This window comes from Babylonia areolata, chromosome 13, assembly GCF_041734735.1.
Source record: "Babylonia areolata isolate BAREFJ2019XMU chromosome 13, ASM4173473v1, whole genome shotgun sequence".
Taxonomy (NCBI): Eukaryota; Metazoa; Mollusca; class Gastropoda; order Neogastropoda; family Buccinidae; genus Babylonia; species Babylonia areolata.
In genome coordinates, this window is record NC_134888.1 from 28,148,072 (window position 1) to 28,165,094 (window position 17,023).

The 17,023-nt window shown below is 45.3% G+C and overlaps 3 protein-coding genes across 4 annotated transcripts in view; 2 read left to right on the forward strand and 1 right to left on the reverse strand.

Annotated features, from left to right (window-relative positions):
• LOC143289185 (NFX1-type zinc finger-containing protein 1-like) overlaps positions 1–17,023 on the reverse strand; it is a 110,086-nt gene that overhangs the window by 14,665 nt on the left and 78,398 nt on the right. For both annotated transcript variants that reach the window (XM_076598111.1, XM_076598112.1), the window contains exons 19-21: positions 4,628–4,759; positions 2,885–2,983; positions 803–994 (exon numbers count right to left, since the gene is read on the reverse strand). In XM_076598111.1, coding sequence (XP_076454226.1) covers positions 803–994; positions 2,885–2,983; positions 4,628–4,759 — 423 coding nt within the window. The remainder of the gene's footprint in view (positions 1–802; positions 995–2,884; positions 2,984–4,627; positions 4,760–17,023) is intronic.
• On the forward strand, positions 5,355–11,875 carry LOC143289289 (uncharacterized). Its single transcript, XM_076598289.1, has 3 exons — positions 5,355–5,359; positions 6,636–10,641; positions 11,870–11,875. The coding sequence occupies exons 1-3, from the start codon at positions 5,355–5,357 to the stop codon at positions 11,873–11,875; spliced, it is 4,017 nt and encodes a 1,338-aa protein (XP_076454404.1).
• Positions 11,747–16,249, forward strand: LOC143289290 (uncharacterized). The gene is given in 2 exon segments (XM_076598290.1): positions 11,747–12,076; positions 12,176–16,249. Coding segments are annotated over 2 exon segments (4,185 nt in total). The 5' UTR covers positions 11,747–11,965.

Sequence of the window (17,023 nt, forward strand, 5' to 3'; positions counted from 1 at the left end):
CCCACCATGTTGGCACAGCCATACTTTGTTTTCAAGGGTGTGCATGCTGGGTATGTTCTTATTTCCATAACCCACTGAACCCTTACATGGATCGCAGGACATTTAACGTGTGTATTTGATCATCTGCATGCATATCCATATGAAGGGGGACTGATGTCTGTGAAGTGGTAAGGAAAGGTGTACAGGTTATTGGTTCATCTTTATTTTTTTTCAATTTATATGATGATTGAAATATACACAGCAATAAAAGAATGGTGTACAGGTTTTTCAGTTACTATTTCAGTTGGTTCTTAAAATGCAACATTTTCTAACCTGAACGTTTTCTTTCTAAATGCTGATTGATGAGTGCACATTGATCCGGGAAGCGCGTGTCAGTTACTCATGTGTTTCTCATTTTGTTTGATATTTGTTGTCAAGAATTTTGATGAACCAAAAGATTTTTTTCTGTTTTAATCACTTGAAGCAGACAGTAAAATATTCTGAATTGAAACTGAATCAAATTGAATTGAATTATATTGTTTACTACAACGTCAAATGCATAATATCTTGTTCTTGCTGTTTGTTGACTTGATGATGATGATGATGATGATGATGATGCTTTTGTTGCTAAGGATGAATCAATGTTCTTCTTGAGAACATGGGAGAATGATCAAACTTTCTGTTGTTCTGTGGATGAATTAAAAAAAAAAAAATCCAATAAGTTGCTGTTTTTAAACGTCGCCTTTTTATCTGCGGATATGTCAACACTGTGTGTTTCAGAGATACTGAAGTGTTCCCGTGTCTTGCACTGTATGTGGTTTACCTGGCAGTCTTCACGTTTTTCTTCCCTTCCCTGCACAGCTTCTTGACGGTTGGGGCATCACACACACGGCACAGCCGGGGGCATGGTTCACCGCACAGACCAATGCAGGTGTGACCACACTTGGGCAGCTTCTTTCGACAAGGTTTATTGCATCCGTCACGGTCACATGGCTCGCTGCATTTTTTTGTGCATCTGAAATACAGCACTCAAATTGTTGTTGTATTTTTGCAGAGATTAGAACAAGAGGAGACAAGTGAAGCAAAACCTTCGTGGTTCGTTCCTACAAATCTTTAAAATCGGAAACGAAACTGGAAGCATTGTGGGTGTGGGTGGTGGGATGTGGTTGGGGAGGGGGTTGGGGAGGGGGGGGGGTTGAAGGTGATACCAGTATGTTATACTGATTCAAATTATATTTTTGCTCCCCAATCTGAAACGAGTGTTTGCCAGATCAAAACGTGAATATTGGAACGGGAAAGATTCCAACCAACACAGTCAACATCATTCTGCATTCTATTGTTTTGCAATTGTTACACTGATTTAATTTTCAAACAATTCCTATTTTCATCACCCCTTTCTGGCTTGGACAAATTATAATAAAAAAAATTCCAAGCAGTTGTTCAACACTCTACGAAAATGATGATGGTCTTTTACCACTGAATTACTGCAATTAAATGATATATAAACTACACAATTTTATTAAAATCATATTTTTTGCTCACCATCAAAAATTATTTTTGTAAAATGTTATGCTGGAGTGTGAACACACAGCTAGACAGTCCTGGTGAAATCAGATCAGCACTTCATCAATATCCAAACAACCTATATATATCCTTATCTGTCGTTTTCACATCTTTTCCATGACTTATCAGCCAAATATTTCATAACAAAAGTAGCTAACAAATGCTGAGTGATTCACATATAAATGACTTTGAGGCAAGATAATAGATGAAGATGTTCTAAATCGTGTTGTTGACTCAAATGTTCAGCAAGTTAACTCACTCAGTACGGCCAGTCCTCTCTTCTCCTCTACACAGACCCATCGGATGTCCAGTGGGTGTCTGAATGACCCAACCTTTAGCTTCCTTCATCAGAATTGTGGTATTCTTTGTCAACATTCACCTCTTCAGTATAAGAGCCTTCAGCTTGCAATATTTTGATGATGGTAATTGGGGTGAAACGCTGTTAACGTCGTCTCTTTCACCGTTCGTATGGAGAGAGTTAAGTGGTATGCAATAAATATGTTAATAGTGTTGTTAGTGTCAATCTGTGTGGTCCATCATTATTTTCAATTTCTTTTCTTTGAACAGCAGATAAGAAACAGAGTGTCATGCTAGCTATCTGAAACCCACAACCTGTACCCACATGCAATTTTCATTAAACAATGAAATGATTATGAACCAAGAAAGGTTGTGGATCTGGAGGCTGAACAAAATAAAATATTCAGTCTGAAAATACAGTGCAATCCAGAAGAGTTATACCCCTAAAAGTATCCTATGTATGGAACAATTTTCTTTTAAATGTTTAATGAAAATTTGTTGTTGACAGACAAAATATTTCCAGAAAAAAAAAGATTTTATCAAAATTTACCATATAAACAGACACGTAACCATATACAGATAACTGAATCTGGATTGCTACACAGACTTACATTGTTTACACATGTCAACCAAAAATATATGACAATCACTGTTATGAAAAGCTGTGACATCATCATCAAAGTTTCCACCATCCTCTTCAATTTTGTCATCACCATCATCATCATCATCACCATTGTTATCACCATCATCATTGCCGTTATCATCATCATCAACTTTGTTATGGTAATCAACACAGATATTTTCATCATCATCACTGTTATCATCATCAACAACACTGTTAGTATCATCATCATCATTGCCATGTTAATCAACAGGATAGTTATTGCCATCATCATCATCATGGTTGTGATGGTCATTGATATGGTTGTTATCATCATCATATTCATCATTGTCATCATCATCATCGTTGTTATCATCATCAACATTGCTGTTACCATCATCATCACTGACAGGGATGATGTCACCACCACGACGGTCAACCAACCTGAGATGAGGACAGCGCCAGACACAGGGCCGCTTGCAGGAAACACAGGGCTCTCCACACCTCTTCCGGCACTGTCCGTGGGGACACCAGTTCTCACACCTGTCAACACCTCAGTACTGTCAAAATGAGTTAGGACTGATAGGGATTCAACCATCAACACCTCAGTATTGTCAGTGTTAGGACTGATAGGGATTCACCTGTCAACACCTCAGTACTGTCAGTGTGTGTTAGGACTGATAGGGATTCACCTGTCAACACCTCAGTACTGTCAGTGTGTGTTAGGACTGATAGGGATTCACCTGTCAACACCTCAGTACTGTCAGTGTGTGTTAGGACTGATAGGGATTCACCTGTCAACACCTCAGTACTGTCAGTGTGTGTTAGGACTGATAGGGATTCACCTGTCAACACCTCAGTACTGTCAGTGTGTGTTAGGACATATAGGGATTCACCTGTCAACACCTCAGTACTGTCAGTGTGTGTTAGGACTGATAGGGATTCACCTGTCAACACCTCAGTACTGTCAGTGTGTGTTAGGACTGACAGGGATTCAACCGTCAACACCTCAGTACTGTCAGTGTGTGTTAGGACTGATAGGGATTCACCTGTCAACACCTCAGTATTGTCAGTGTTAGGACTTATAGGGATTCACCTGTCAACACCTCAGTATTGTCAGTGTTAGGACTTATAGGGATTCACATGTCAACACCTCAGTACTCAGAGTATTAGTACTGATAGGGATACTTTATACAGCACTTACCCTCCGTCACAGACCATGCAAGCTCAAAGCGCTCTACAAACACTCAGTCATTTGCACAACTGGCAAACTGCCTTGGTAGAGCCAATTGACAGCTACCTTTAGGTGCTAATTCGTTTTCTGTATCTGTTGGTCAGGCTTCAGTCACACACACACACACCACACACACACACACCACACACACACAGAGGTATATAAGAGTGGATCTTACTGAGAAATTTTGCCTGGGACAACTGTCACCTGTTAGCATGGGTTTTTTTATGTGTGCTAAGTGCATGCTACACATGGGACCTTGGTTAATTGATCCATCCGAATCGCTGGCATCCAGATCACCACTCACGGTCAATGGAAGGAGAGAAAGTTCTGGCATGTGCGGGATTGTCACAATGATATCATTCGCTCTGATTCTCTCACTTCCTAGACAGACGTGTTACCATAGTTCACCACTCCACTCAAACAACACGTCCGTTCCCTGAAAACACCACATCAACACAGATTCCTTGGACATAATTATTTAAAACAATGCAACTGTTTTCCACGCTTGGGGCAGGGAACTGCCCAGACTGGCTTAGTTGATGGTGGGCATGGCTGAGGCATTAGCTGCAAAATTTGGCTACAGGAGAAAAGTGGAGGCCTAGTCTACCAGGGGTTAAAGCACAAAACAAAAAGAAAAAAGAATAAAAACAAACCAGAAAAAAAGAAAAAAACAACAAAAAAAACACAAAAAAAAACCCAACAACCAGAACTCGAACAGCATTGGTCTTTAAACAAAATTCTGTTTTCTGAAAATGAACAGACTGTGGATGCCTTATAAAAACACACACCAGTTTTATATAGATACCATCAAAAACTGTAAAACAACTATTTCTCCTTGCCCAGTTCTGTCTGACACTGTTGTACTCTGAAATATACATGTATGTATAAAAAAAAAAACAACCCAAAAAACAAACCCCCAAAACAACAGCAACAAAACTCAAGACACTTACTTGCTGATACAAGGTGGGCAAATAGAGCACACGCCCTGACACTTGTGTCCGCACACCAACACTTTGGTACATTTCAACTTGCAAGGCTGGTGCAGGCGTCCACCGTGACAATCAAAGCAAGCACCCTCGCACCTGAAAATGTCACACAGCGTGTAACGTCCAAACACCACCTCTGGAATCCTCCTTACCTGCGGCCTGGGGCACATTCATATGCCTTCACTGCTATCGTCAGTGTTGTTATTTTCTGTTGTTATCATCATTATTATTATCATCTTTATCATTGGTGTGATTATAGTAGTTTTCATTGTTTCCTTAAGAATAGTTCCACACTGCTGCTGTACTGATCCCACCCACCACCTTTCTTTTCTCCTCCCTCATTCTGTCCCTGTTCCTACCCTCCCTATCCCCTACCTACCCCCTCCTCCCCAATCATCATCATCGTCACGACACTCCTCCCCTCCACACACCCCACCATCATCATCATCACAACACTCCTCCCCTCCCTCACTTCACCACCACCCACCTACCCTCCACACCATCATCATCATCATCACAACACTCCTCCATCCCTTCACCACCACCACTCACCATCTACACTCCCCTGGCCCTCCACCCCCACCCACACCATCAAGACATCACATAACTCCAAGTCTACCTGTTACAATTAAGAAAATGAATGCAAGGAAAGAATTATCATGACGTGCGTGGTTAGCAAAGTCTTGCTACGATGACGTAGGGCTGATAGGAAAACACGTCATTGAAAGGTCATTGCTATAGGAACCGCATCATAAAACGGCGTTGAGTCGATCAGCGATTTCAATGAGCGAACGACGCTTCAGCCCAGACAGCAGGGAAAAACGGTTTCTTCACCGCTCGCAGTGAAGTCCAGAATATTTCAAGTCATCAACCGAGCGACTGATAATTCTACCTGCCAGAAGGAAAGGCTTATGGGCGCGTGGGTATGGACAGGGCAGAAAAGTTGAAGGAAGTTCGATTCGTGGAATGCGGGGCCGGGGTGCAGTCAAGAGTTTGTTAATTGGAAAGTTCTAGGTTAGAACACGAGTGTGTGTTGAAGTTTAGTACCCAGTGATAGATTAGAAGAAAAGGGACAGTAATATTGAGTGTTTGTATGAGATTTTCATCGATGGAAAATTGATGTCCAATAGAAAAGAGAACCTTGGAACAAACCTGTGAGTTGGAAGCTAGTTCGTATATTGTTTTTTTTTCATTTGAGAATTAAAACTTTGTCTTCGTTTGAACTTTTAGAACTGGTGTACTTATGGTTACTGTGGATGAAGCGTCTGACACTTAAAAATCAACGAACCTGGAAGATTTGTTATTACATTGCTACATCTGCCTGTCAGCTTTGTTGAGTAGTGTGTTAATAGCTTATCTTCCCATTATTCAAGTTACTCTTCGTAACATTTGGGGGCCAAGCCGGGATTTTTTTTTTCGTCAGATGTCTTTATTTAGTGACTGTGCACTTGGACTGGAGTTTTAAACGAACTGTTTAGGGTTTAAGTCGCGCTAGATCTACAAAGGTGAAATAGTGCGTAAGAACTCTGTGACAAGTGAGACGGACTCAGTAAAAGGAGATTGCTATTAAGTGTCGAGCAGATCCAGGGTAGTTAAATGAACTGTCGCCCGTGACTGTGAGAACTTTTTGTGAGCACGTTGTGCAGATCTAGGAGTATCTAGAGAGAGATAGCTGCCTTTGACTGTAGTGTTGTATTGAGTGCATTGCTCCGGAGACTGTTTGCCGTCAAAACTTTGTAAAGATGGAATTTGTGAAGATTGGAAAGGAACTAGGCTTGACAGGTGAAGATCTTAAGAAATACGTTGATGAGCAAGAAAGAAAACAGCAAGAAATAGAAAGAGAAGAGCGAGCTGCAGAGAGAAATCTAAAGAAAATACAATTGGAGATTGAAGAGAGAGAGAGTCAAAGACAATACCAAGATAGAGAGAAACAAAGAGAATCCATTGCACAGACAGAAGTTCATATTGCCAGGAGACCTCGTCTCCCTGCATTTGTAGATCAGAAGGACAACATCGATAGCTACTTAGAGCGCTTTGAACGCCATGCTAAAGCCATGAAATGGCCAGGAGATCAGTGGGCCACGGACTTGGGTGCTCTCTTGACTGGTCATGCCCTGGAAGTATACTCCAGACTGTCCCGAGAAGATGCCGACGACTATGAGAAACTGAAATCCGCACTGCTTCGCAGCTACGATTTCTCAGAGCAAGGCTTCCAGAAACGTTTCCGTTCCAGTAGGCCAGAGAAGAATGACAGTCCTGCTCAGTTTCTGACGAGAATCCAGAACTATCTTGAAAGATGGGTGGAGTTAGCTGAAAAAAATAAAGACTATGAAGGCTTATCTTACCTGGTCCTGAAAGAGCAGTTCATGGACTCCTGCCCGAGAGACCTGCAATCGTTCCTGCTTCAAGAAAAAGACCAAAGCCTGAAATCTCTCACTGAAGCGGCACAGAGGTTCCTGGAGTCTCAGCATCGGAGATTTGATGCCAAACCAAAGCCGGCAACACTGCAGTCTGACAAACTGAGACCAGTGCAGGGTTCCAACCAGTTTGGATCACCAGTGAAGTGTTTCAACTGTGGACGACTGGGCCACAAAGCTGTTGAATGTAGAGCTCCAAAGAAAGCCAGCTCACAAAATGTCAAACCAGAAGAACGAAAGTTCCAAGGCCAGTTTGGAAACAGAAGAAACGTGACGTCTGCAAACGTCGCCATCAGAGAAGGGAGTCACAACCGATGTCAAAATCTGAACTGGAGTGAAGGACAGGAAAATCCAGAAAAGCATGAAGCAGTTGTCAGGTGCGCATTTGTAAACCGAAACGAAGGTGACTTGAGCACAATGCCAGTGGTGAAAGGGCTCTATGATAGCAAAGAGGTGAACGTGCTGAGAGATACTGGATGCAGTGGCGTCATTATCAGAAAAGACCTTGTGCCAGAGGAACAGTTAACCGGAAAAAACAGTTTCCTGAGATGTGTGCATGGACATGTTGAGTCAGTTCCCACTGCTGACATCGAGGTTTCAACACCATTCTTTGTTGGGAAAGTGAATGCACTATGCCTCCCCAGTCCACCCAATGATGTCATCATCGGCAATATTGACGGTGCCAGAGCAGCAGACAATCCTGACCACGAGTGGGGGCACACCTGCGCTGTGACAACGCGTGCTCAGGCCAAGGAGGAGAAGAAGAAAATGACTCCACTGAAAGTGAGTGAGCCCACAGGGATTCCTGACGTTAACAGAGAGAAACTCATTCAGTCCCAGCAAGCTGACCCTTCTCTGAAGAAGTACGACAACAAGGCAAACACTGTGACCAGAGAAAACGCAGAAGTGTCCTTTGAAAAGAGAAATGGGGTTATGTACAGACTGTTTAAAAAACTGAGTGGAGGCCAAACTGTACGACAAATTCTTGTGCCAGCAGATCTGCGTACCCCAGTGATGAAGTTGGCTCACGAATCCATCTTCGGAGGTCACATGGGCATCAAAAAGACAACGGACAAGATCATGGCTGCCTTCTACTGGTCAGGTGTTCATGGTGAAGTGGCACGCTTCTGCAGATCCTGTGATGTGTGCCAGAAGACGGAACCCAAAGGGAAGACTCCGAAGGTGCCACTAGAGAAGATGCCGTTGGTGGATCGACCGTTCAAGAGAGTGGCCATCGACCTGATCGGAGAAATCAAACCAGCCAGTGAATCAGGACACCGCTACATCCTCACGTTGATGGATTACGCGACCAGGTACCCCGAGGCAGTTCCACTGAAACGCATCGACACAGAGACTGTAGCGGAGACATTGGTGGACTTATTCAGCAGACTGGGTGTGCCTGATGAGATCTTGAGTGACTTAGGGACTCAGTTCGTGAGTGACTGCATGAAAGAAGTTGCTCGTCTCCTCAGCATCCGGCAGTTGACCACCACTCCCTACCATCCGATGTGCAACGGCCTGGTAGAAAAGTACAACGGTACACTGAAGTCAATGCTGAAGAAACTGTGTGCGGACCAACCCCGACAGTGGCACCGCTTCATCAACTCCCTGTTGTTCGCCTACCGGGAAGTGCCTCAAGAATCAACTGGATTCTCCCCCTTCGAACTCCTGTATGGCAGGACTGTGCGTGGGCCTATGCATATCCTAAAGGAGCTGTGGACGAAGGAAGTGGAGTCCCCAGAGGTCAAGAACAGCTACCAGTACGTAGTCGAGCTGTGTGAACGCCTTGAGGACACCCTGCAGTTGGCCAGGAGGGAGCTAGAGAAATCCCAAGGCAAGAGCAAGCACTACTACGACCGAAAGACGAAAGTGAGGAGATTCGTGACAGGGGACAAAGTGCTTGTCCTGCTTCCCTCTGATCACAACAAGCTGCTGATGCAGTGGAAAGGACCTTACCCTGTTGAGGCTGTCAAGGGACTGAACGACTATGGTGTGAAAATCAAGGGCAAGCAGAAGATTTTTCACGCCAGCCTCCTGAAGAAATACACTGAACGTGAACTGGACGAGAGCACCACTAACGCACATGCAGCTGAGATTCACGAGTGGGCTCCCTACAACTCCTGTGAGACTTCTAATGAACCCATCGACGAAGAGTCAGTGAATGAGGAGGAGCTCCTGGAGTTCAGTGACCTGAGATCTCAAGAGACTGTAGATTGTGTTGACCTAGGACCCCAGCTGGTCAGTAAGCAGCAAACTGATGCTCGAGACCTCCTGAATGAGTACTCGGAGTTATTCACTGAGTTCCCAGGAAGGACTGACCTGGTCCAGCATGACATCAAACTGACGTCTTCGACACCTGTCAGGTCCAAACCGTACCCTATGCCTTACGCCACCAGAGAGTCGCTGAAAGGAGATATCCAAGAAATGCTGAAGTTGGGTGTGATACGCGAGTCTACTGGATCTCCTTATGCATCTCCAGTTGTTGTCGTCAAGAAAAAGGACGGTACCAACAGAGTGTGTATTGACTTTAGGCGACTAAACAAGCTGACTCATCTTGATCCAGAGCCCATGCCGACAGCCACTGACCTGTTCCAAAGACTGAGTGGAAGTAAAATCTTCTCCAAGATAGACCTCAGCAAGGGATACTGGCAGGTCCCAATCCCGGAAGAAGACATTCCAAAGACGGCGTTCGTGACTCCAGACGGCACATACGAGTTCCTGCGCATGCCCTTCGGTATGAAGAACTCTGGTGCAACTCTGAAACGGGGCATGAGAAAACTCCTAGGCAATATGGAAGGTGTCGTGTTCTACTGGGACGATATCCTGATTCATTCAGAGACCTGGGGCCAGCATTTGGACATTCTTCGTGAAGTATTCAAACGACTGTCAGGAGCACATCTGACAGCAAGACCAAGCAAGTGCATTATCGGGGCAGACAACATCGACTTCACTGGACATTCTCTCCAGGAAGGAGTGAAAGGGGTCCTTGAGGATAACGTGAAGAAGATCCTTGAGGCCTCAAGTCCCCATACAAAGAAGCAGATGCGGTCCTTCCTTGGCATGGTGGGATTCTACAGGGAGTATATGCCCCACTTTGCCACTGTGACTGCGCCGCTTTCTGACCTGCTACGAAAAGGGAAGCCGAACCAGCTGGAGTGGGGAGAAGCGCAAGAGAGGGCCTTCAGCACCGTCAAGAAGTTCCTGACCACGGAGCCTGTGCTTCGGTTGCCGGACCCTTCCAAGACGTTTGTGCTCGCCGCCGACGCTTCTGACGAAGGTGTTGGTGCAGTCCTCATGCAGGAGCATGAGGGGAAGCTGTTCCCGGTGTCCTACGCCAGCAAGAAGCTGTCCCATGCTGAGAGGAAGTACGCCACCATGGAGAAAGAGTGCCTAGCCATCGTGTGGGCCGTGCGCAAATTTGAACTGTATCTCCAGGGTGTGTGTTTTGTGTTGCGCACAGACCATCAACCTTTGTCCTTTCTGAACTCTGCCAAGTTCTTAAACAACAGGGTCATGCGTTGGGCCTTGTACCTTCAGAACTTTGACATGAAGGTTGAACATGTGAAAGGTACTGACAATCATACCGCAGACTTTTTGAGCAGAATGTAAATCCCTGGATGTGTGAGTTTGGGTTTGGGCTACTTATGGTTAGATATTCATTTGCCAGGGACATTACCTTTAGTTGTTTTATGTTTATTGTAAGAGTCATTCCTTGAATTGTAAGTTTTGGAAATTTTGAGAAAATTTCTTAAGTGGGGGGTTATGTTACAATTAAGAAAATGAATGCAAGGAAAGAATTATCATGACGTGCGTGGTTAGCAAAGTCTTGGTACGATGACGTAGGGCTGATAGGAAAACACGTCATTGAAAGGTCATTGCTATAGGAACTGCATCATAAAACGGCGTTGAGTCGATCAGCGATTTCAATGAGCGAACGACGCTTCAGCCCAGACAGCAGGGAAAAACGGTTTCTTCACCGCTCGCAGCGAAGTCCAGAATATTTCAAGTCATCAACCGAGCGACTGATAATTCTACCTGCCAGAAGGAAAGGCTTATGGGCGCGTGGGTATGGACAGGGCAGAAAAGTTGAAGGAAGTTCGATTCGTGGAATGCGGGGCCGGGGTGCAGTCAAGAGTTTGTTAATTGGAAAGTTCTAGGTTAGAACACGAGTGTGTGTTGAAGTTTAGTACCCAGTGATAGATTAGAAGAAAAGGGACAGTAATATTGAGTGTTCGTATGAGATTTTCATCGATGGAAAATTGATGTCCAATAGAAAAGAGAACCTTGGAACAAACCTGTGAGTTGGAAGCTAGTTCGTATATTGTTTTTTTTTCATTTGAGAATTAAAACTTTGTCTTCGTTTGATCTTTAAGAACTGGTGTACTTATGGTTACTGTGGATGAAGCGTCTGACACTTAAAAATCAACGAACCTGGAAGATTTGTTATTACATTGCTACATCTGCCTGTCAGCTTTGTTGAGTAGTGTGTTAATAGCTTATCTTCCCATTATTCAAGTTACTCTTCGTAACATTTGGGGGCCAAGCCGGGATTTTTTTTTTCGTCAGATGTCTTTATTTAGTGACTGTGCACTTGGACTGGAGTTTTAAACGAACTGTTTAGGGTTTAAGTCGCGCTAGATCTACAAAGGTGAAATAGTGCGTAAGAACTCTGTGACAAGTGAGACGGACTCAGTAAAAGGAGATTGCTATTAAGTGTCGAGCAGATCCAGGGTAGTTAAATGAACTGTCGCCCGTGACTGTGAGAACTTTTTGTGAGCACGTTGTGCAGATCTAGGAGTATCTAGAGAGAGATAGCTGCCTTTGACTGTAGTGTTGTATTGAGTGCATTGCTCCGGAGACTGTTTGCCGTCAAAACTTTGTAAAGATGGAATTTGTGAAGATTGGAAAGGAACTAGGCTTGACAGGTGAAGATCTTAAGAAATACGTTGATGAGCAAGAAAGAAAACAGCAAGAAATAGAAAGAGAAGAGCGAGCTGCAGAGAGAAATCTAAAGAAAATACAATTGGAGATTGAAGAGAGAGAGAGTCAAAGACAATACCAAGATAGAGAGAAACAAAGAGAATCCATTGCACAGACAGAAGTTCATATTGCCAGGAGACCTCGTCTCCCTGCATTTGTAGATGAGAAGGACAACATCGATAGCTACTTAGAGCGCTTTGAACGCCATGCTAAAGCCATGAAATGGCCAGGAGATCAGTGGGCCACGGACTTGGGTGCTCTCTTGACTGGTCATGCCCTGGAAGTATACTCCAGACTGTCCTGAGAAGATGCCGACGACTATGAGAAACTGAAATCCGCACTGCTTCGCAGCTACGATTTCTCAGAGCAAGGCTTCCAGAAACGTTTCCGTTCCAGTAGGCCAGAGAAGAATGAGAGTCTTGCTCAGTTTCTGACGAGAATCCAGAACTATCTTGAAAGATGGGTGGAGTTAGCTGAAAAAAATAAAGACTATGAAGGCTTATCTTACCTGGTCCTGAAAGAGCAGTTCAAGGACTCCTGCCCGAGAGACCTGCAATCGTTCCTGCTTCAAGAAAAAGACCAAAGCCTGAAATCTCTCACTGAAGCGGCACAGAGGTTCCTGGAGTCTCAGCATCGGAGATTTGATGCCAAACCAAAGCCGGCAACACTGCAGTCTGACAAACTGAGACCAGTGCAGGGTTCCAACCAGTTTGGATCACCAGTGAAGTGTTTCAACTGTGGACGACTGGGCCACAAAGCTGTTGAATGTAGAGCTCCAAAGAAAGCCAGCTCACAAAATGTCAAACCAGAAGAACGAAAGTTCCAAGGCCAGTTTGGAAACAGAAGAAACGTGACGTCTGCAAACGTCGCCATCAGAGAAGGGAGTCACAACCGATGTCAAAATCAGAACTGGAGTGAAGGACAGGAAAATCCAGAAAAGCATGAAGCAGTTGTCAGGTGCGCATTTGTAAACCGAAACGAAGGTGACTTGAGCACAATGCCAGTGGTGAAAGGGCTCTATGATAGCAAAGAGGTGAACGTGCTGAGAGATACTGGATGCAGTGGCGTCATTATCAGAAAAGATCTTGTGCCAGAGGAACAGTTAACCGGAAAAAACAGTTTCCTGAGATGTGTGCATGGACATGTTGAGTCAGTTCCCACTGCTGACATCGAGGTTTCAACACCATTCTTTGTTGGGAAAGTGAATGCACTATGCCTCCCCAGTCCACCCAATGATGTCATCATCGGCAATATTGACGGTGCCAGAGCAGCAGACAATCCTGACCACGAGTGGGGGCACACCTGCGCTGTGACAACGCGTGCTCAGGCCAAGGAGGAGAAGAAGAAAATGACTCCACTGAAAGTGAGTGAGCCCACAGGGATTCCTGACGTTAACAGAGAGAAACTCATTCAGTCCCAGCAAGCTGACCCTTCTCTGAAGAAGTACGACAACAAGGCAAACACTGTGACCAGAGAAAACGCAGAAGTGTCCTTTGAAAAGAGAAATGGGGTTATGTACAGACTGTTTAAAAAACTGAGTGGAGGCCAAACTGTACGACAAATTCTTGTGCCAGCAGATCTGCGTACCCCAGTGATGAAGTTGGCTCACGAATCCATCTTCGGAGGTCACATGGGCATCAAAAAGACAACGGACAAGATCATGGCTGCCTTCTACTGGTCAGGTGTTCATGGTGATGTGGCACGCTTCTGCAGATCCTGTGATGTGTGCCAGAAGACGGAACCCAAAGGGAAGACTCCGAAGGTGCCACTAGAGAAGATGCCGTTGGTGGATCGACCGTTCAAGAGAGTGGCCATCGACCTGATCGGAGAAATCAAACCAGCCAGTGAATCAGGACACCGCTACATCCTCACGTTGATGGATTACGCGACCAGGTACCCCGAGGCAGTTCCACTGAAACGCATCGACACAGAGACTGTAGCAGAGACATTGGTGGACTTATTCAGCAGACTGGGTGTGCCTGATGAGATCTTGAGTGACTTAGGGACTCAGTTCGTGAGTGACTGCATGAAAGAAGTTGCTCGTCTCCTCAGCATCCGGCAGTTGACCACCACTCCCTACCATCCGATGTGCAACGGCCTGGTAGAAAAGTACAACGGTACACTGAAGTCAATGCTGAAGAAACTGTGTGCGGACCAACCCCGACAGTGGCACCGCTTCATCAACTCCCTGTTGTTCGCCTACCGGGAAGTGCCTCAAGAATCAACTGGATTCTCCCCCTTCGAACTCCTGTATGGCAGGACTGTGCGTGGGCCTATGCATATCCTAAAGGAGCTGTGGACGAAGGAAGTGGAGTCCCCAGAGGTCAAGAACAGCTACCAGTACGTAGTCGAGCTGTGTGAACGCCTTGAGGACACCCTGCAGTTGGCCAGGAGGGAGCTAGAGAAATCCCAAGGCAAGAGCAAGCACTACTACGACCGAAAGACGAAAGTGAGGAGATTCGTGACAGGGGACAAAGTGCTTGTCCTGCTTCCCTCTGATCACAACAAGCTGCTGATGCAGTGGAAAGGACCTTACCCTGTTGAGGCTGTCAAGGGACTGAACGACTATGGTGTGAAAATCAAGGGCAAGCAGAAGATTTTTCACGCCAACCTCCTGAAGAAATACACTGAACGTGAACTGGACGAGAGCACCACTAACGCACATGCAGCTGAGATTCACGAGTGGGCTCCCTACAACTCCTGTGAGACTTCTAATGAACCCATCGACGAAGAGTCAGTGAATGATGAGGAGCTCCTGGAGTTCAGTGACCTGAGATCTCAAGAGACTGTAGATTGTGTTGACCTAGGACCCCAGCTGGTCAGTAAGCAGCAAACTGATGCTCGAGACCTCCTGAATGAGTACTCGGAGTTATTCACTGAGTTCCCAGGAAGGACTGACCTGGTCCAGCATGACATCAAACTGACGTCTTCGACACCTGTCAGGTCCAAACCGTACCCTATGCCTTACGCCACCAGAGAGTCGCTGAAAGGAGATATCCAAGAAATGCTGAAGTTGGGTGTGATACGCGAGTCTACTGGATCTCCTTATGCATCTCCAGTTGTTGTCGTCAAGAAAAAGGACGGTACCAACAGAGTGTGTATTGACTTTAGGCGACTAAACAAGCTGACTCATCTTGATCCAGAGCCCATGCCGACAGCCACTGACCTGTTCCAAAGACTGAGTGGAAGTAAAATCTTCTCCAAGATAGACCTCAGCAAGGGATACTGGCAGGTCCCAATCCCGGAAGAAGACATTCCAAAGACGGCGTTCGTGACTCCAGACGGCACATACGAGTTCCTGCGCATGCCCTTCGGTATGAAGAACTCTGGTGCAACTCTGAAACGGGGCATGAGAAAACTCCTAGGCAATATGGAAGGTGTCGTGTTCTACTGGGACGATATCCTGATTCATTCAGAGACCTGGGGCCAGCATTTGGACATTCTTCGTGAAGTATTCAAACGACTGTCAGGAGCACATCTGACAGCAAGACCAAGCAAGTGCATTATCGGGGCAGACAACATCGACTTCACTGGACATTCTCTCCAGGAAGGAGTGAAAGGGGTCCTTGAGGATAACGTGAAGAAGATCCTTGAGGCCTCAAGTCCCCATACAAAGAAGCAGATGCGGTCCTTCCTTGGCATGGTGGGATTCTACAGGGAGTATATGCCCCACTTTGCCACTGTGACTGCGCCGCTTTCTGACCTGCTACGAAAAGGGAAGCCGAACCAGCTGGAGTGGGGAGAAGCGCAAGAGAGGGCCTTCAGCACCGTCAAGAAGTTCCTGACCACGGAGCCTGTGCTTCGGTTGCCGGACCCTTCCAAGACGTTTGTGCTCGCCGCCGACGCTTCTGACGAAGGTGTTGGTGCAGTCCTCATGCAGGAGCATGAGGGGAAGCTGTTCCCGGTGTCCTACGCCAGCAAGAAGCTGTCCCATGCTGAGAGGAAGTACGCCACCATGGAGAAAGAGTGCCTAGCCATCGTGTGGGCCGTGCGCAAATTTGAACTGTATCTCCAGGGTGTGTGTTTTGTGTTGCGCACAGACCATCAACCTTTGTCCTTTCTGAACTCTGCCAAGTTCTTAAACAACAGGGTCATGCGTTGGGCCTTGTACCTTCAGAACTTTGACATGAAGGTTGAACATGTGAAAGGTACTGACAATCATACCGCAGACTTTTTGAGCAGAATGTAAATCCCTGGATGTGTGAGTTTGGGTTTGGGCTACTTATGGTTAGATATTCATTTGCCAGGGACATTACCTTTAGTTGTTTTATGTTTATTGTAAGAGTCATTCCTTGAATTGTAAGTTTTGGAAATTTTGAGAAAATTTCTTAAGTGGGGGGTTATGTTACAATTAAGAATATAGAACAAGAGAGGCAAGGCCTTCAAGACTCACTTGTGATTCACTTGAACAAGAGGCAAAGCCTTCATGGCTCATGTGTGAATCCTGTCCAAATGACAACTTTTTGGTTCAATGCATAGAAAGGAAAATTGCAAGTATATTATATACCTGGTAATCACTCCATGTCCTTATGAAATATGTGTATGTTGGTGAAAGCCCGGTTCCCAATACTCTGTGATTGACAATGGAGAGAGAGAGAGAGAGAGAGACAGACAGACAGACAGACAGTGTGCGTTTACACTGTTAACCGTGACAGTCCGAGTTTGAAATCCATGTCTCATCCGTTTTCTCATACTTTATTTAAAATCATGCAACGATACACCAATCTAATGTGCAGGAAGCATACTGCACACAGAAAATGAACCCATGGCAACATAAGTATTTGTCCTCTGGCAAAAGTTGTGCAGACGAAATCTACCCCGATGGGTACACAAACATATGCATGCACTCAAAGCCTGATGTATTGGGTTATGCTGCTGATCAGGCATCTGTGTGGTAGACGTGGTTTAGCACATATATGAGTTTGTCCTAATGCCACCATCTTGAGAAACTGACATTTTGAAT